Source organism: Sinocyclocheilus rhinocerous, unplaced genomic scaffold (assembly GCF_001515625.1).
Source record: "Sinocyclocheilus rhinocerous isolate Xijiao unplaced genomic scaffold, SAMN03320098_v1.1 scaffold860, whole genome shotgun sequence".
NCBI lineage: Eukaryota > Metazoa > Chordata > Actinopteri > Cypriniformes > Cyprinidae > Sinocyclocheilus > Sinocyclocheilus rhinocerous.
Window position 1 is genome coordinate 22,039 of NW_015638565.1, and position 19,665 is coordinate 41,703.

General features: G+C 37.0%; 1 protein-coding gene across 1 annotated transcript in view; it reads right to left on the reverse strand.

Annotated features, from left to right (window-relative positions):
• Positions 1-4,439: 4,439 nt before the first annotated feature.
• Positions 4,440-19,665, reverse strand: part of LOC107749772 (A disintegrin and metalloproteinase with thrombospondin motifs 3-like) — a gene marked incomplete at its 3' end in the record, with an annotated part of 61,461 nt that continues 46,235 nt past the window's right edge. The window contains exon 3 of the mRNA XM_016564947.1: positions 4,440-4,611. Coding sequence (XP_016420433.1) covers positions 4,440-4,611 — 172 coding nt within the window. The remainder of the gene's footprint in view (positions 4,612-19,665) is intronic.

The following is a 19,665-nucleotide window of genomic DNA, read 5'->3' on the forward strand; positions in this document are numbered from 1 at the left end:
TTTTTTTTTTCTTTTGTGCTCAAAAAGTATTCTCGTAGCTTTGTAAAATTTACGGTTGAACCCCTGATGTCACATGGATTATTTTACTGATGTCCTTGCTATGTTTCTGGGCCTTGATCGTGTAAGGACCCTTGCTGTCTATGGAAGGGTGACATGACATGAGGGTGAGTAAATAATGACAGAATTTTCATTTTTGGGTGAACTATCCCTTTAATTTTAACCTTTAATATTATAGTAATGTGCCAAATGATAGGGCTCCCTGTGTAGTTAACAGCATTGGTTAGGAGAGATTTTTTTCCTTAAGAAAATCAAAATCGGTAACGGCATCGGTATTGCAGATATCATTCTGAATAATCGGCTATCGGTATCGGCAGCAAAATTCAGTATTGGTGCATCAAATAAATAAACCTATATGCTTTCTGTGGGTAACATCTAAATGAACTGTTTTCAATTAAGTTAATGAATTGGTTTTGATTTAATTAAAAATAAATGTTTATGTGAAACCAATTTTATTCTTTTAGAAAATAGAAAAGTGATTTAAACTATATAAATCCGTTGCACAGGATTTTAATCATATCTATGAAATTAGGGCTCCGTGGCCTCCCATTCTCTACTAATCAAAACACTATCATCATTTAAAAAAATACAGCAGCATGCAAAACTAATGTAATGACACTTTTTTTAAAACCTAACTGAAATCATCTCAATATTCACAATGCTGCATAATTTTATAGAACCAGCAAAATCATTATGAACATATAGTAAATTCTCAATAAGTCACCCTGTTCTTGTTGCAATAAATCACCATGAAAGAAATGTTTCAGGAACTCACAGTTTGATTTATGATTTACATAACGCTCATGTTTAACAAATTATACTATGGTAGACATTCAATTGCAACAAACTGTTTACCTCAAGAACAACTATTAAAGGTGCAATAGATGATTGTCTTCAGAAACATTTTTTGTTATGCTAGTTGAAAGTCTCTTCACATCACGATAGCAATCATTAAGTTAAGTGGTCTAAATGTATTTATCTGTATTTATATATTCTGCGGAAGGCGTAGGACCAAGAAATGTTTGTCCAATCAAAACGCTCGGTCCGAGTGTTTTAATTGGCTTTCCTACCTGTCTATCAACGTATGTATTAGCATACCTCTGCGCACCCGGTTCGCGCAGACAGGATACGTCATCAGTTCCTGTCCTCACGCCCCCCAGCTCTGCATATTTTGCATGTCTTGCTTAGTTAACACACCCGATTCAGATAACCAGCTCGTTAGAAGTGAGCTACGTGCATGAACTGTGTTCCGATCGATATGGTCCCTACACAGCGTTCATTGCTCCCTACTCTCTGAGCAAGAGAAATCCGTTGAAGTTTACTTCACTTCAGAACATTCATTCACGGATTTGCGCTGCGCAGCGTCTTCACACACATCACACTCACACACACGTCTTCACATCCAGTGCGAGGACTGGAATTGGGAACTGCTGATGTAGCCTATTGTAGTAATGTTGTCTCTGGTATTCTGGTCTGTGAGCGTATATGCGTTCAGGGGCGTGGCTTTGGGCGGCAATTGCAGGGAGGGTGGGACGTTCGCTTTCAGTGCTATCAGGCTAAAGTTAGCATTTTCCATCTCCTACTGCACCTTTAAGCTGATGTTGTATAGCACTTGGTATGAAATCTGGGAAGGTGAAATGCAGCATAGCAGGAACACAACTCAGTTATGTTGTCTTTGCGTCACATGACCGTCTGGCCATGAAAAACTTTTTCACAGCAGAGTGCAGCACGACCACCTCCCAAGCGTCGCTTCCCACGCCATCCAGACTCACCCTAGCGCTTCATAGGCGCACACTGCAGCTCACCAAGCAACAGAAAGACTACTTTGTACATGTGTGCAGAGATGCATGTATTAAATGCATATGCAACAGGGTGTGTGGCTCAGTATGGATAATATTATCATAGCAGGGTATTACACAGAAAGAAAAGCATGCAAACACACACACACACACACACACACACAAACACACACCATAACACTCCAGAAGAGGAATCAGTTGAGAAGCAGGTGTCAATGACAAATCATTAACACCAGTCTACACTTTGCTAAAATCTGTCTCCTTCCAGATCCTTCTGCGATGCACTCTTATGGAAACTAATTTTTCCTCTCCACAGCTGCTTTTATTCCTTTATTATTGGCGGCTCTGGTGTATAGACCTATAGACCTCAGAATAGACCTTCATAATCCCCCATATTCACCGTGCACTCCAGGACCCGTTCAATGCACAGCTACACAATGCAGCAACGACTGAAAGTTATGATGCCCCTCATACCAGAGCACCGTTGCGTCAACGCCTCTAATGCTAAAGGTCACGATTGATTGACCTTTAAGTGATCAATTGGACATAAAACATAGGCATTCATTTTTGTTCAAACAAAACAAAACAAAACTTGATAGCACTTTGCAATAAGGTTCCATTTGTTAACTTTATTTAATGCATTAACTAACATTAACAATGAGCAATACATTTGTTATAGTATTTATTCATTTTTGTTCACGTTAGTTAATAAAATACAACTGCTCATTGTCAGTTCATGTTAGCTCAGGTCCATTAAATAACATTAATAGAAACAACTTTTGATTTTAAATAATGTATTAGTAAGTGTTGGAATCAACATAAATGCTTTAGAATATTTTTCATTGTTAGTTTATGTTACCTAATGTGGTTATCTAATGTTAACAAATGGAACATCATTGTAAATTGTTTCAAAAAACTACTTAAACAGGATTACAATATAACATCTTAGAATATAAAAATATGTTAATAAAAATAAAATATTTATTATTTTTCACACACACACACACAAAAACATCTTAACAGTGCAAAATATAATGCAATTATTTATTTGAAGCACTAATTAATTCATAATTCATTAATTCATAGCCAGGAAGTGAGGACCAGACAATTATTTATTTTCATTTTAATTAATGAAAATGTGTTATCTGCTTCTGTATTAATTTCATAATCAATATTATTTATCTGTCCCTTTTAATTTTAATGTTTTTAGTGAACAGCTACTGTAAATGGTTTGTTAGGAAGACAAACCAATTATTAACTGCATAATTGTTTATTTGCATGTGCAACAGTTATTTTTTCCCATATGGCTGCCACTCCTCTGACAAGAAATGGAACCAAATGTTGTTGTTGTTGTAGTTTTTTTTTTTTTTTGTAAATCTTGCTAAATTTTGCTGGCTATGCGTGTTGATTTCTGCCTGAAATGAAGCATGACTTTTATCTGTTTTTCAACACAACCAAGTCCCACAAATAGAAGGAGTATAAAAGCTGTACAGAAAGTTCAAAATGTAAAAAATAAATAAATAAATAAACATATGACACATATGAATGCTTAGACTACTTGGACCATTACCACTTGCACATTTTTTCATTAAACATATCCTTAAAACAAAAACATTTTAAGGTGCCAATAGTCAGTTTCAGAGGGCTTTACACAACAGATGTACTGACATGCCGCATGGTTTTGAATTGATTTTCTACCTCCTGAATAGGTACATGACCAAATGGTGCTAACAACATCTCAACAGCTGCTTGGCAGAGCTGCAAAATGTCACTTGTAAGCATTCAATCGACAGCATGTTTAAATGCTCAAAAGCTACCAAAAACTCAAATTTGCCATTAAGAACATAAGAGGGAGGAAATTTTGAGCTCTGAAAGTTTGTGTTCATAGTACATCAAGCCTTTTATCTGAAAAAAAGTAATTTGATTTCTCTTTAAATTATTCACTGTCATTATTAGGGGTTATCATCATATGTCACATAAATAAGGTCAAAATCTCATATCATATCCAATTGTGTTCCATGTATATTGGAAGTTATTTTTGGTCAAATAAACACCTTTTACACAAAACTGTTTAAACAATACGGTACATTTTACTGAGTGGCTGTCTCATAACCGATTTCACAACCCAAATTTCTGTTTAATTACATGACTCACAATTACAGGTAGACAACGCTCTCTTTCTTCAACGTGGCACTTCATTACAAACAATATGACGCATGATGTTGGACTCAGTTGGGCAGTCAGTGGATGAAGATCCAAACACTGAAACCCAAGCTGACCAGAGGCCTCCTTTGACTCTTTGGGTTAACAATGCATGTCCACCACATGAACCATTAGTTATAACCACACTGACAGTAAATGTCAGTGCAACTATTTTGCAAACGCTCTTCAAAACTGCTAGATTCGAAATGAAATGCTTTTGAATCTAAATGCTTTAGAAATGCTGAAATATTAGACAGCGCAACAATGGTACAACTACATAACACAAGAGGGATTTTTTTCTTTACACGCAGGGGAATTGTTTAGTACAGGCAAAATATGCAGGTTAACATAAACACTGAACAGCTGCTGAACAGGACTAACCTTTGGAGTGGAAATCTGCAGCTAGTGGGCTAACAGGAGGCTTCTTCACGGCAGCAGAACGGTACACAATGTGAGAACGGCCACCGTCCTCTTCCTCCTGCTCAATCACATGATGTCCCGTTTCCACTGGCTCAATGAAAAACTCCTCCTGCTCAGTTCTGATCATCCCTGCCTGTGAGAAGAAAAAAAGAGATCAATACAGTGTGCCAAACTTATACAAAGGTTACAATGCCATACCACAGGATAAACAAAGACGTTCTTCAAAGTAATAACTGATATACTCCAGACATCTTGTGATAAACTGAGTGACACAGAGAATAAAGGACCCATGCCAGGTGTTTATTGGGTTGAATCCCTTACTGATGACGAGAGGAAGACGTTCCCAGTCCTTCTTTCTGGCTTTGAGAAAGCAACTTAACTCGTCTACACTGTTTTATTAATTCCTCGAAAAAACAGGTAATTGAAAAGTGCAGAGACTGCACAAATGGCATGTGCAAAAAAAGAGGCATTTATACAATCAAAATCCTACATGTGTACAGTTTTCTCGAAATCTGTTCATATCTGAGCTATTGGATAAGCAGAGATCAACCAAACAGTATATCCATCTAAATAACAAAGTTTGGTATGAGGCTTTTGGCAAAAGGCTGAATTTATTCAAACATACAGTACAAACAGCAATATTGTGAAATGTTATTACTATTTAAAATAACTGTTTTCTATTTTAATGCATTTTAAAATGTCATTTATTCCTGTGATGGCAAAGCTGTGTTTTTCAGCAGCCATTACTTCAGTCTTCAGTGTCACATGATCCTTCAGAAATCATTCTGACATGCTGATTTTGTGCTCAAGAAACATTTATTTATTATCAATGTTGAAAACAGTTGTGCTGCATAATATTTTTGTGGAAAACATTATATTTTTAAAGGATTATTTGATGAATAGAAAGTTCAAAAGAACAACATTAATTTAAAATAAAAATCTTTTTAACAATGTAAACCTCTTTACTGTCATTTTAGATAAATTTTATGTCCTTGCTGAATAAGTATTAAAGTCCAGGCAATTCAGAGAATTGTTTCTAAACGCATTATAAATGTTAGAAATGTATTGCTGAAAACAAGTTACAAAGACACTGAACTGAGTAGTACTGAATTGTGGAGTTAGACTGTTAAATAGCTTTTCACCATTTGTGTGTTCAGGATTTTTTGGACAGGTCTGAAATTATGTCTGGATGACACACCGGAGCCACTGATCATGGCCCCTCCCCTAACACTATATGAGCTTTGTTCGACTTGTAGCAGCGCTGCGCAGACTGATCATTGTAGGACACCGAAGTACCATGAGAGCTATAGAGAGCAGACAGCTCCTTATGCTTTCGAATCGCTCTCGCTGTACTTTGATGTCATACACCGATCAGTCTGCGCAGCGCCGATTGAAGTCGAACACACCTAATAACTAGTGGATTGGCCGCTCAATCGCGAGTTACTGTCATTGCCATTAGTTACTACAGCCTACAGTTTTCTAGCTATGCCTTCGTCACGTAAATGCATATTACCTGGTTGCGATTATTTATAAAACAGCTCGGTTATTTAAATTAAGTTGCAAGAGCAGGGATGGGCAACTGGCGGCCCGTGATGTTTTTTGTATATTAGACTCGGATGATCAATTTTAAAACATTTGAAAAGATTGCTTTCAGTTAATGATAATACTAACTCCAACCAGGAGGTCCCTAGTTTTCAGCCGCACACCATATTAATTTCAGCGTAGTAATAAGTGCACTGTGCTATGTGAACATTCACTAAAATAATAGAAAAATTGACTATGAAAATCGTATTTTCCGGTCAAGTTGGTAAACATGGGGATACCCCTATGTTTGGGTTGTTTGGAAACGTAATCTGTAATGAAAGATTTTAATTAAAATCGCCATCACACCACAGCTCACAAAGTATGAAAGATACACCAGTGATGCCAGAGTTGCACTTCAATTTCAAAGGTAAAAGGCACAGTCAACAAAACCTTTTTGCCAAATGCATGACAGAAAATGTTTGTACATTTAAAAGAATTAAACAAGAAAAAAAATGAATTGTGGCTAAAATGAAACAAGCTAGTGAACCAATGAAATCATTAGGCCTCTCTGTTCTTCTGTGTGTTCAATCTTGATTCTAGATCATTTTACACCACAATTTCCATTTTAGCACCTTTTTATTCCTAATACGGGCCCCTGCACAATGCAGAACCCTCCTCTGGGCCAACTTTAATACATAGCACTGAAATCCTCTTTCTAGCTTTCAGACTCTAAAAGGTTTAGTGTACCCTTAGGCCCCGTTTCACCTGCTCTGAGACACATTACTCCCACCGATATCCTCCCTAAGTCAGTCAAATCTCAATTTTATTTCCACACCTGATTTAGGATCAGTTCTTTTAACACCAGCTGCATCTTAAACACATGGACATTTATAACAGGAGTGGCTCTGAATCAGCTGTGGCACATATGAGACAGAAAGTGGATTTCAGAAGCACCCCAGAGAGTGATACGCCACAGTGATTCCCAGAGGAGACAGATCGTCTGTCTCTTCTTATGGCTGGAGTACCATTGCCGATGGGCATGGTGTGGACCACTGTGTGACCACTACAGGTAAGTAGCCGTGGGTTCGGCTGACGCTTGCAAACACCTGTCATTAAAATATTAGCCCATTAAAGCCCAGATTCTTCCTACAAATGTGCCTTCTTTCATATGAACATACTGTGTAATGCTGCAATTCTTTTTTTTTTTTTTTACATAAATACAAAAACTTTAGAGACCGGTGGGCAAATATCCCAGTTCTCATTTATTGGTCTAGGCTGGAGTTACCCTACTACTGCGATCAGATGCTGCTGTGTGACAATTCTGCCTACCACACAACACAAGTTGTAATCCCTTGATAGCTAATTGGCCAGTGTGCGTAAACCACCCAAGTATCAGTGGCTTAGGATAAGTGCATGTCAGCTCTAGCTTTTACACGGGTCACTGCAAATGATGGTTTCTTGACATGATTCACACCGAAAGGAGACTGAGGAGGGAGCCATCACCGCCCATGCTGAGCACAGCTGGAGTTTGCTGAGCAAAAATATGCTAAAAGATCCATATGTCAGCCTGAGTTATGTAAGCCATCTCAGAAGGGCATCTACCCTGGATGACCTTCTCTTCAATGAGAGGGAGAAGAGGACACAGAAACAGATAGAAAGAGAGAAAGGAAAGAAGAGGAAGGAAAGGTGGAAGGTAGAAGAAAGAAGGCCAGAGGGCAAGATGTATCCTGTCAGGAGGGTGAAAGTGTATCACCTGATGCTAGTGACAGGAGAGTGAAAGATAAAAACATCAAGTGGAGGTGGCTAACACGCAGTGTCAGGTAATCTTTCTCTCTCTCGCTCGCTCTTGCGCTCTCTAGGTCCTTGCTCTAAAACAAGCGTTCGGAAAATTGCCTTCACTCTCCTTAATTCCATCGGTCTGTTTAGACAACTGGTAATTACCAGTCTTGCTGACTGCATCTATGCAGCATCCATAAGGGAAATCTCACATCACACACACACACAAGCATAAATTCATGCCCCAGGCATGCTCCACATGCGCACTGTCATTGTCTGTCCTCTCACGTTGACGTCTTAGACAGAAATGGCTGAATGAGCATGCACTGAGAATAACATGATCATTTTAGTAACTTTTGTGGCTCCTGCATAAAATTAGACGTGATAAGCATGTGTATTATATACACACACACACACATAAAGACACTACTTGTCAGAAGTTTGGAATCATTAAGATTGCATTTATTTGATCAAAAATACAGTAAAAACAGTAGTATTGTGAAATAGTTTTATAATTTAAAATAAATGTTTTCTATTCTAATATATTTTATCATTTAATGTATTCCTTTAATGGCAAAACTTAGTTCCCTTTCAGTCGGTCACTCTCGACGTCACGTCGGATGACCGACCTTTCTTAAACTATCAATTTTTGTGTAATGCTTTGTGAAAACAGTGATACATATTGATCAGAAAGTGACAGTAAAGTCATGTATAAGGTTACAAAACATTTCTATTTGAAATAAATGCTGTTCTTTTGAACTTTCATTAAAGAATTCTGGAAAGAAAATGTATCACAGGTTTAAAAAAAAAAAAGCAAAAACTTTTCATTAATAATACTAACATTGACACAATAAACACTGATAATAATAAAAACAAAAACATTGATAATAATAAAAAACATTATTATTATAATAATTGAGCACCAACTGGTAAGCATAAGAGATTTCAAAAACATTTAAAAAAATCTTAATTACTCCAAATATACAGTATATAATTGAATATTTTAATAATTTGATTTGGTTTTATTACAATTGCGGTATAATATCCAATTAATAATTAATAATAATAATCCAATTAATTATTTTGTCTTTATAATATCATGCTTAATATTCTTACATTGTATAAATTGGTATTTATGCATCAAAATATACAGCTATTGCCTTTATATTTTAGGAGAGGGTCCCTAAATTGAACCATATTTTATGTCCAAAAAAGAAAAGTTTGGCTACACAACACTAATAATAACCAAAAAATAGTCAATTTTAAATAACATTCTCTGGCCATATTTAATACACATTAAACTTGAAAATAATGTGCCTGAAAAAAAATTAGGAATTAAACACGGCTAGGGCAACATATGCAAACAATTATGATCCAGCGCTGTCAGTGCTGTGAGTTATGACTGAGGCTTCTGTGCCAGGTATAATGAAGGCCTACAGATGGACTGGCTGTGATTTACTACACTTATGTTATAAATCAAGTTTTCATCTGCTCATTTAGAAACACAGGTGATGCAGCTCACAGAACCTGTCAAAGCTCAGAGAGACAAACTGGCTATCAAAAAAGAGTTCAAAAGTGATGCCAGTTTTGTAAAACAGAGTCTGTAATTCAGCTGCATTTCTGAGAAACCCTTGAGAGAAGGCGTACTGTCTCTGTTTGTGTGTCTCTCTCGGTTCATCCCTAGGCCTTGCTGATGGACCTACACTGTGGCTCCTGCTCTGGAATACCAAACAGAGGAAGTGCGGCGCACACTGTGAGAGAGGAAAGATGACGTGAAGGACTCTGAGACACGGACGTATCGATCGTTGAAGGGAGAGGCAAGGAAGGGAAAGGGGACCGGACAAGTCTGTGCTGTCCCTTCAACTCTCAGAGGAGATGCTGAATAAAACATCAGAGACCTGCTGGAGCTGAAAGAACAGTGTGTTCACTTCAAAGACGGGATTTAGGAGACGAAGACAGAGCGGGCAGGTAGAAACAGAGCAAGGGCTAAAATGGCTCTTTGTCTTGGGTCTTCCCAGTTTGCTCACTTCTTCAAGTTCAGTGGATGAGGGCAAAGCAATTTAGAAGAGAGCCAAAGAGGTCTGTCAGGATGGATAGAGAGCCAAACCCTAGAAGCCAAAGACAGTCAAACCTAAGTCAAGCCTTTTAGCTTGGTTCATGACTTGTGATACGAGAAAACTTTGTGCTCACCCTGCAAGGCCAATGATCAGCTGTGTTGTTCAAGGACAGATTATGGTCACCAGCCCCTTCTTGCTGCAATTGTGATAGCCAAGTACATTATTACAATTTAAAATAACTGTTTTCTTTTTTTTATATATATTAAAATGTAATTTATTCCTGGAATGCCAAAGCTGAATTTTCAGCAGGCATTACTCCAGTCTTCAGTGTCACATAGAAATCAATATTCTGATTTGGTGCTAAAGTAACATTTCTTTTTATTATTAACGTTGAAAGCAGTTGGCCTGCTTAATATTCCTATGGAAACCATAAATTTTATTTTAAATAGAAAGTTCAAAAGAACAGTATTCATTTGAATACATATTCACTCCAAACTCTCTTAAGCCCGGGACACACTGCAAGATTTTCGCCTGTCTCAGACAAAAGAGAAAAACGGCGTTAAAACATAAAACTGCTTACCTCAAGCTCCCACTTTTCCCTCTTCCACTTTTTTTCAGCACACATAAAAACTACAACTGCCACAGTGTGATTCATCATGCTCTTTTTGTTTACCACTAGCGCATACTGATGACATTTTATTCTTCTATAGTAATGTGCGTCGTAGGTGTCATCATCGTACAGTCTGCATACATGTCGTACCCAAGTTTATCAGATCCATGTCCTCCCCAACTGACTTCAAACAGTTTCCAAAGTCAAGTAAATGAGGAAAGATAAATATTTCCCTTTTGAGCTGATTTACTACAATGGTTTCAAGACAGCAAACAACAAACCAGTTAAACACCAACACCTGTTCCAGGCATGCGACGACATCACAAGTGAACATGATATGATCGTCTACTGGAAGGAAGTGAAAGGACACTCGAAGCAATCTGGTCCAGACAAGGACTTCAACGACCAAACGGATGCCCTAGCCAAAGCAGGTGCACTACACGGCGAGTTATGGTCTCCACCAACCCACCAAGATGTCCCAGCTGAGAGAACAACTCACACTACAGGGCCAAACCCTACAGACTATAGGCAAATCATTAAAGGGCACCTTGGTGGTTCTGAACACTCACAGTGTCCTGCTGAACCAAACTGTGAACTACGTGAAACATTTATTCTCTGTTATACAGAATGATTTTGCCCAAACTCAGCTGGTCACCACACTGATGTCTGACATGCTCCGTGAGGTGAGCTCCTCCATCGACAGCCGAGCCAGGGGCAGAATTCCTCCGTATCTGGTGCCCCTGAGCCATTCTCACCGGAGCTTATGCTATGCTTACATCCTGCGTCATCCGCTGGAACGCCACTTTCTCGTGAACATGCGTATGACAGTTAGCGGAAGCTAGAGATTACTGCTTATAAAGTTTTAAATATGGATATTTTTCTTACACAAATGCATCGCTTCACTTCAGAAGGCCTTTATTAAGCCCCCAGAGCAGTGTGGAGCACTTTTTATGATGGATGGATGCACTTTTTTGCACTTCAAAATCTTGACCACCATTCATTGTCATTATAAAGCTTGAAAGAGCCAGAACATTTTTAATATAACTCCGATTGCATTTGTCTGAAAGAAGAAAGTTATATACACCTAGGATGGCTTGAGGGTGAGTAAATCATGGGGTAATTTTAATTTTTTTGGTGAATCTCGTATAAGCATATATAGTACAGTATATGATATATTCAAGAGGCACTTACATCAGGCAAGGTTCGTGGAATTAAATTCTTTGCTAGATCTCAAGCCATGATGACCCTAAAGCACTTACCGTATTGGCCTGGTTCATATTCTGTCCTTGGTGTTATTAAATGCATGATGCTGAGTATGTGTCATTCATTTTGTTCCATACATCAAGACTGTTTCTTCAATAACTGCTTCCAATGTAACTCTAATGCAAGTATTATACTCTTGCCGCTGTATTCATTCAGCTGTATCATACAATGACATTTCTCAGAAAGCAAAGTGAAAATATGTCTATTTCACCAAATCTAATGCTGCATACTGACTGTGAAAAATGTCCTGAGCAATATGTGCAAATATAGTACAGTATGCAGTAAGCACATAAACTCGCTTTGTGACATAAACTGTTATTAGATGAATATATGTGGTCTACAGCACAACAGCTGCTCACTTGATGCCTTATTTGAAGAAACTAGTTTCTCCTTAATGAAATAGGCAGTTAGCATTTGCACAAGGTGTAAAATCTTTTTGAAAGATGCAACACTATGGTTTCCATGGCACTGCCTATGGATTTCAAGGTGAGCAGGACCTAAAAAAAGACTAACCATGACTTTGAGCACTGGGGAGGCTGCCAGTTAGTGGCACATCACTATGACACATTAGATAAGACAACTTTCTGTATCACGATGAAAACCACTGAAGAAATGAGAGGGGATACATATTGCACCCTTTACACTGCGATCTCAGAAATACTAAAAACTGTCAAATTGAAAAATCATAAAGCAGTAAGCCAAATAGACTTTGCATTGCAGGGATTTTACCATGGTTAAGTTGCAAAGTGAACCCCTAAAAACCCCTCTAAAAGTCACTGTACACATAAGGTACAGGGACAAACTTTGACCCCTTGATGGACCACTTTGAACATGGCCTATCTGCTCACAATTTCAAGTTGCAACTATCTATTTTATAATACATGTTGTAATTTTAACCTTGTAACTTATCTTTACAATGTGGTCTAATGTGCCACAAATCATTCCAGCCCTTAAATCCCATCTCATGCCTTTTATAAGAGCTTACAGAGGCTTTAAACTAAAGGTTGTTAAGATACCGTGACCAGGGATTCAATAGCAATCAATTGGAAAATGTTGTGTTCAGCTTTAAGGTCTAATCCTGTTCTATCATATCTCTCTCAGCCTGTCAGAGACAATCTGATTTAAGACTGTCCCTGACCTTATGGCGACAGCATAAGGGGAGAGAAGGAAGCACTATGGAAGACTAAGAATTAATTTAGAGGCTTGAATACTGTTATGTTGTGACTGCAGTAATTATCTTCTGTCAGAGAATGATGCTTTGTGCATTCAGAAAACAAGGGAGGAGAGAGTGTCTCTCTCACACACACACAGGGGAATAAAGTAATTCAGTAGGTGCAGACTGATGCATCTTGATTTTCAGGCACAATAAAAACAATGAGGTTAAATAACAGATGAGCTGCAATTTGAAAAAAAAAAACATCCTTAAATTCTTCAGGGAATTTTCAGACCAAATTCCTTCTAAGCTAAACGTAAAATTATCAAACTGCAATATTTTTATTTAGTTGAGAAACAAAATTGAACAAGAAAAAATTTAGCAAAATTTAGCACATGAACGTGTTTAGAGATTATATATATTTGTGTGTGTGTGTGTGTGTGTGTCAACTAGGGCTGTGCGATATTGAAGAAAAATGCGATATGCGATAACTCATTAAATAATGCGATATGCGATATGCGATGCGATAATGCTTAAAGTGCCACATGCTCAGATGAAACAGTTTTACTCAGCTGTTGCTGAGTCAGTTCTGTGAACTTCTATAACTATTTTGTGTCATATATATATATGGTTATTTGTATGTATGTACCAAGAGTTCCTGTAATATATATATATATAAAGAACTATCTTAAAAAGTGAATATCTTACACAGGTTTGCTTCTCAACAAAGTTTAATATAATACTTCTCTTAAGGACGAACATGTTGTCTTCAACAGGCTTCTTAAGTAGCTTGACCAGCAAGTCAACTAGTTTTACCAGAAAGAACATGCTGGTATAAGCTAGTCTTTTCAGCTGCTGTCCCTAAGTAACTCCATTTGCAGTGTAATCACGTGAATTCAGGAAGCTGTAACAACATGAGAGTGTGTCTGCTCCATATCTGTCTTAAGGTTAGTAAGTGAAAGTGTGTGTCTCTTTACATGTCTGCCCTAGTTTTGCCAACGCAAACACACACTCACCCAGTCTTTTTTACTCACACAAACTCATAAATTCTCACAAGGGATGGCAGATGTCAGGCCGATTTACACCATAAGAGACTTAGTGATGCAACCTCGTGCGTAGCCCAGCATCCCTCTCATTACACTGAGTGTTCACTTTGAGCAGTGTGCACCAAATTACATATGAAAATGAATACACATTCCACTGCATATGTCAAACAGTTGCAGAGTAGATGCATGTGTGTTACTCTAACAGTGCTGTTTCTGCTACTGTTGCCTTTAAAAGCCAGACAGGCCTTGCTTTATGTCTGGCTGTGTGTACATAAATGAAATTCTCACTGAAATCTTCCAATGCACATAGTTGAATGATCTGCTTAGATTAATGTTTAAAGTGACTAAACACATACAAACACACACATCTGTTCTGCCTCTTGGTAGAATTCATAGGCATTGCACAGGAACCTCAGCTACAAGAGGCAATTCTTATTGTGGCAAGAGACCGTGTCCCTCGGATGAGTTCATGGGCTTTGAAAGGTGAGAGTGTAAAAGAAAGCAAAAGAGAGACTGTGCATAACCGACTGACAGTTTTGTGAGGGCTGGAGAACTTTTCGACAGGCTCAGAAGGTGCTGACAGAGACGTATATGCGTGAGACACTGAGATTATGAGAAAAGAGAACAAAGGTAAGAGAAGGACAGTCAGAATGAGAGCTGCATAAAAAGACTCCCACGAAAGTGTCATCAAGAATTCAGAAAGGGAAAAAATGGTCCAGGCCATGTCACTAAGGGATATGTGTGCAAATTTAAAGAAATGCGTTACTGTTCAAAGGTTTGGGGTTGGTAAGATTTTTAATGGCTCTGAAAGAAGTCTCTTATGCTCCCCAAAGCTGCATTTATTTTATAAAAATAAAAACAGTAATATTGTGAAACATTATTACAATTTAAAATAACTGTTTCTATTTAAATACATTTTAAAATGTAATATGATTAGAAAAGCTGAATTTTCAGTAATTACTAATAAATAAATAAATAAATAATAATAATAATAATAATAATAATAAAGTAATTAATTAAGTTAAATTAAATTATATTAAATAGATAAAGATTTTATTTAGCAACAAATTATTAAATTGATCAAAAGTGACAGTAAAGACACTAATAATGTTACAAAAGGTTTATATTTCAAATAAATGCTGTTCTTTTTAATGTTTTATTAATCAAAGAATCCTTAAAAAAGGTCACACATCTCATGATCCTTCAGAAGTCATTCTAATATGCTGATCTGGTTCTCAAGAATTATCACTATTAAAAGCAGTTGTGCTTCTTAATATTTTTAATAAACTGTGATAATGTGTTTTTTTTTTTCAGATTCTCTGATGAATATAAAGATCAAAATAACAGCATTTATTTGAAATAGAATTTTGTAACAATGTAAATGTCTTTACTGTCACTTTAGTGTATCCTTGCTAAATAAAAGTTATCCATATAACTCATGCACTATATTATATAGTGTAATATCATTTACTATATAAGTCATATGATAGTGTAGCACCATACATTACCCAGCATGCTTTGCAACTGACTTATAACTTATGACTGGGTTTGGACAGATAGCACGGCCATTCATGTGTGCAAAATGAGGTTTACTCCCAGAATATGCAGTTATTTTGCATGTTTTTTTTATGTGTGTTACCATTATGAAACTTTGTATTCCAAAGAAGATAGAGTCTGATTATCCACCGTGCTTCACTATGGCTTATATGACTGTAATTGGTTACAAAAATTTTAAAGAGCAGGTCATATGGGTTTTTTAAAAATATCTCTTTTGCAGTTTATAACGTAGCTATCCTTGAAAACAATCTGCAAAGTTGTTAATCAAAAAAGTGCATGATAAATAAAGATATTGTCTCTCAAAAGAGAGAGTCGATTCTGAATCGCCTTAACGAGTCGTCATATTTTCGAATCTAATTACATACAAAACAATAGGAGCATACAGATTGGAAATGACATGGAGGTACATAGATATGTGACTATTCCTTTAAATGTGACTAAACAATGAAGCAGCACAACGACTTTTGTTTAAAAAGATGCATGCATTGACAGAGATATGCAAGCCAAATTTTAACTCATATCACTTGTATTTGCACCACGCCTCAACATTGTCAAAGAATTACATTAAACACCAGACTACAGCTCCAACGAGTTCAGAATAATTTCCAAAAAATAAACTACCACCCAAAGCTAATCAGAAATTGTATCACTCCAACAGTTTGAAAAGTGTTGAGTCAAATGCCAGCTCCCTCATTGTTCCAGCACCCCTGCATGCATGTTTTCATCAATGTTTGTCTGTTCGTCTGCACGCTTATGAGCTACAGTAGCACTGGAATTTAAACATTTCTGTTTAAACTTTTCAGGTGAATCGTTAGCCTAGCCGTTACCTCCCTATCCCCCCTTTAGCCCATTAAGACTCCACACACACTGAACTTGTGCTGCTTCCTCTGGGACAGATTCTCGCTGAGTTGAAGCTCAGCCTTCTGTCGACCACACACCTCACAACCACAGATGCAACTCAGCTAGGGGTTTATACTGTCTCTGGTCTTATTAATGTTGTTTTGAGAACAAATCTACCATAATCACATGACAATTATGCTGGATTAGAACAATATGACACATTGGTACTGTTCCAAAACAAGCAGCACGCAGGTAGCATTTTAAAGCATTACATGTGCTTCCGACACATAGGCTGGTCTTTTATTTTGAAGGTCAAGGTCAAAGGAATCATCGCATTTATTCTTTAAAAGACAGCATTCTAATAATGCAATGTGATGGGAAAAAATGGGAAAATCCAAAAATAAACACATTATTTAAGTGTGCTATGTTTTGTTATGCTTACAGTATTAGCGGATCATACTGTTAGCTTAGAAACATGGTGACACCAAACTCAAAAATCTATTTTATGTTCTATATGGAAAAGAAATTCCCCCACCCCTTCAATACAAGCAAAACAGTTTAAAACAAGTAAAAAAATCTGCCAGTGCAGTAAACAAAATAAACTTACATTCAAGAAAATTTAAAACAAGTCATAATATCTCATTCAGTGTAGCTTCTAGTATTAAAGCTGTGATGTAACATAAGTAGCAAGAGACCTTTTCTTCCGCATTGTGACAACCTCTGAAAGTAACGAAAATAAAAAAGTGTAGGGTGTGGACTTGGTTCTAACCATCGGTTGTCGACTGGATGTTAGGAGTTTGCAGAAAAGGAAGTTGACTGCAAAAAAAGTTGTAGGGTTTATGGTGACAAAGTGATTGAAGAATTATGGCAAACATCACCAGAGCATGCATTTAGAAAATAGATGAATTTCAATTTCATGCTGACTTTAAAGTAAATTCATCATGTTTTAAAGAGTTTTAGATATTTTTACTGGAAAACATGCCAAAAAAAGACCAATTAAAAATATTTGTAGTTTAGGACTACAATGAAAAGAAATGGTAGAACAGTTTGTAATGTGTGTTATATATCAGCAGGGTTAAAGTAAAACAGACATGCACAAAAGAGAGTTAACAAAACTTTCACACGTTAAGCACACTGTTAACTAATGTGGCTAAAAGCTTACTGTGCAACTGTGATTTTAATGAAATTATGGAAGTTTGTTTCCGCCACAAAATACAAAAAAAACTATTGCAATTTTTTATTTTACAATTCTGTTCTTTTCTCATAATTGTGGGTTGAGAATGTAAGCTCAGAATTGTGGGAGAAATAATTTGAACGGTGAGATAAAAAGTCGCAAAATTGCATAAGAATAAGACAAATATTATAGGAACAGGCGCATAGTGTGTATGTGTGAGTGTCATTGTTTAGAGAAAAAGAATAGGTTGAGCTGTGTGCTCCAATATAAAGTAATTGGTGTCATATCAGGGCCTAGCTGCACGAGGGGGTGACGAGAAGTGGCTAGGGGGTGTGAGAGAGAGAGAGAGAGAGCGAATGACAGCAAGAGAGAAGAAGGGAATGGGGTGGATGTTTTGAGAGTTTGAGAGGGTGCTGGAGGGGGATGGTTTGATCCAGCCTAACAGAGAGCAGAGAAATGCTATGAATGTCACGTTTTCACTGAGAGAATCGAGGGCAAAAGTAAGAAATGATTCTTCAGAAAGAAAGTAATGATTCTCCGTGGTTCTCTTCAGCTCATTCAGACTCTACAGAGCAATAATTGTGAGTCATTTTGTATGTATGAGTCCAACTGAGTACTTCAAGTCAACATGAATTCAAAATTGACCACTTATGTTCTTAAATCATGTTCCTGATGATAAATGATTCATCGGTGCATGTTATTCTAGTCTCTGTAATCAAAATAAAAACTTCCCTTTAATACTGACGTCACTTGGGCTGCACAGACAATTAAATAATGTCAACCAAACATTTAGACACTAAACACCATTGAACATTCACTCGTCACGAGCCAATTAATAGCAGGTGTCTTGTTCTACATTTTTTCTTATTGAACATCCTGCTTCATTCAGAAGCTCATCAAATTACATCTTAAATTATTCAATCACATGATATATGTTGTATTTTACTGCTAACATCTTCACAGTCAGTCACAGATCATAAATGAAGCTAGCTTATTAGCAGGCAACATTATGGTCAGATTTTCAGCACTTGGTTGCCTGGGATCCAGCCTCTCTGGCTTCTAAACCATTCTAATTTAATTATGTTCAATTGAACCCAGTTCAGTTGAGTCACACCACTAGAACAGGCTGCTCTAAAAACAGCTATACTCAAGGGGTCTTTCCATATAAGAAACAAGCTTATTAATTGGCAAATCCTGTGCACAAAAGTAAATCTCTTTGCTAAAGGTCAACTTGGATATTTAGCTATACAATATTTATAATTATATGACTATGAACTGCTATAACGGCTTAGTGACAGCAAGATGAATATAAAACCGAAAGAGGGAAAGGGAGAATCAAGGGGAGAGAGAATAGCCAATATTTGAAGAGACTGATCTACAACTGTTTTGATGCACAAAAATATTGCCAAGTAAGCTACTATGAAAAGGAAAATATTTTCATCTTTAATAGATCAGACTCACTATACAAAATGCTAGTTTTAGCAATGAAAGACAGTCGATAGCAATAAAAAGGAATTTTAACATGTTTTTTCAGTTTTTTCCATCTTACACTTTCATCAGATGAACAGATATAGTATATATAGTGTGTACAGTATGTTCTATACACTGTGTGTGTGTGTGTGTGTGTGTGTGTGTGCGCGCGTTTTTGTGACAAATGAGGACATCAATTTGTATAATGACAAGGGTATGACATAGGTATTACAAGGAGAAGGTGACTTTTCAGGACATTACCCCATGTCCCCACTTTTCAAAACGCATATAAATCACACAGAATGGAGTGTATTGAAAATCTGAAATAGCACAAAGTTTCCTGTGAGGGGTAGGTTTAGGGGTAGGGTTGGTGTAGGGCAATAGAATATATGGTCTGTACAGTATAAAAACCATTACGCCTATGGGATGTCCCCACTTTTCACAAAAACAAACCTTTGTGTGTGTGGGTGTGTGTGTGTGTGTGTGTGTGTGTGTGTGTGTGTGTGTGTGTGTGTGAGAATGTATAGTAATCATCAGTAACATATATTTGATTACTCAAAAATTATCACATTGTGTGTAAGCAAATATTTGTGTGTAAAACATGTTTTTCTAAATTTAAGATTCATAACTCAATTTAGAACCAACTCAAACCACACACACACACACACACACAAACACACACACACACACACACATATATATATACACACACACACA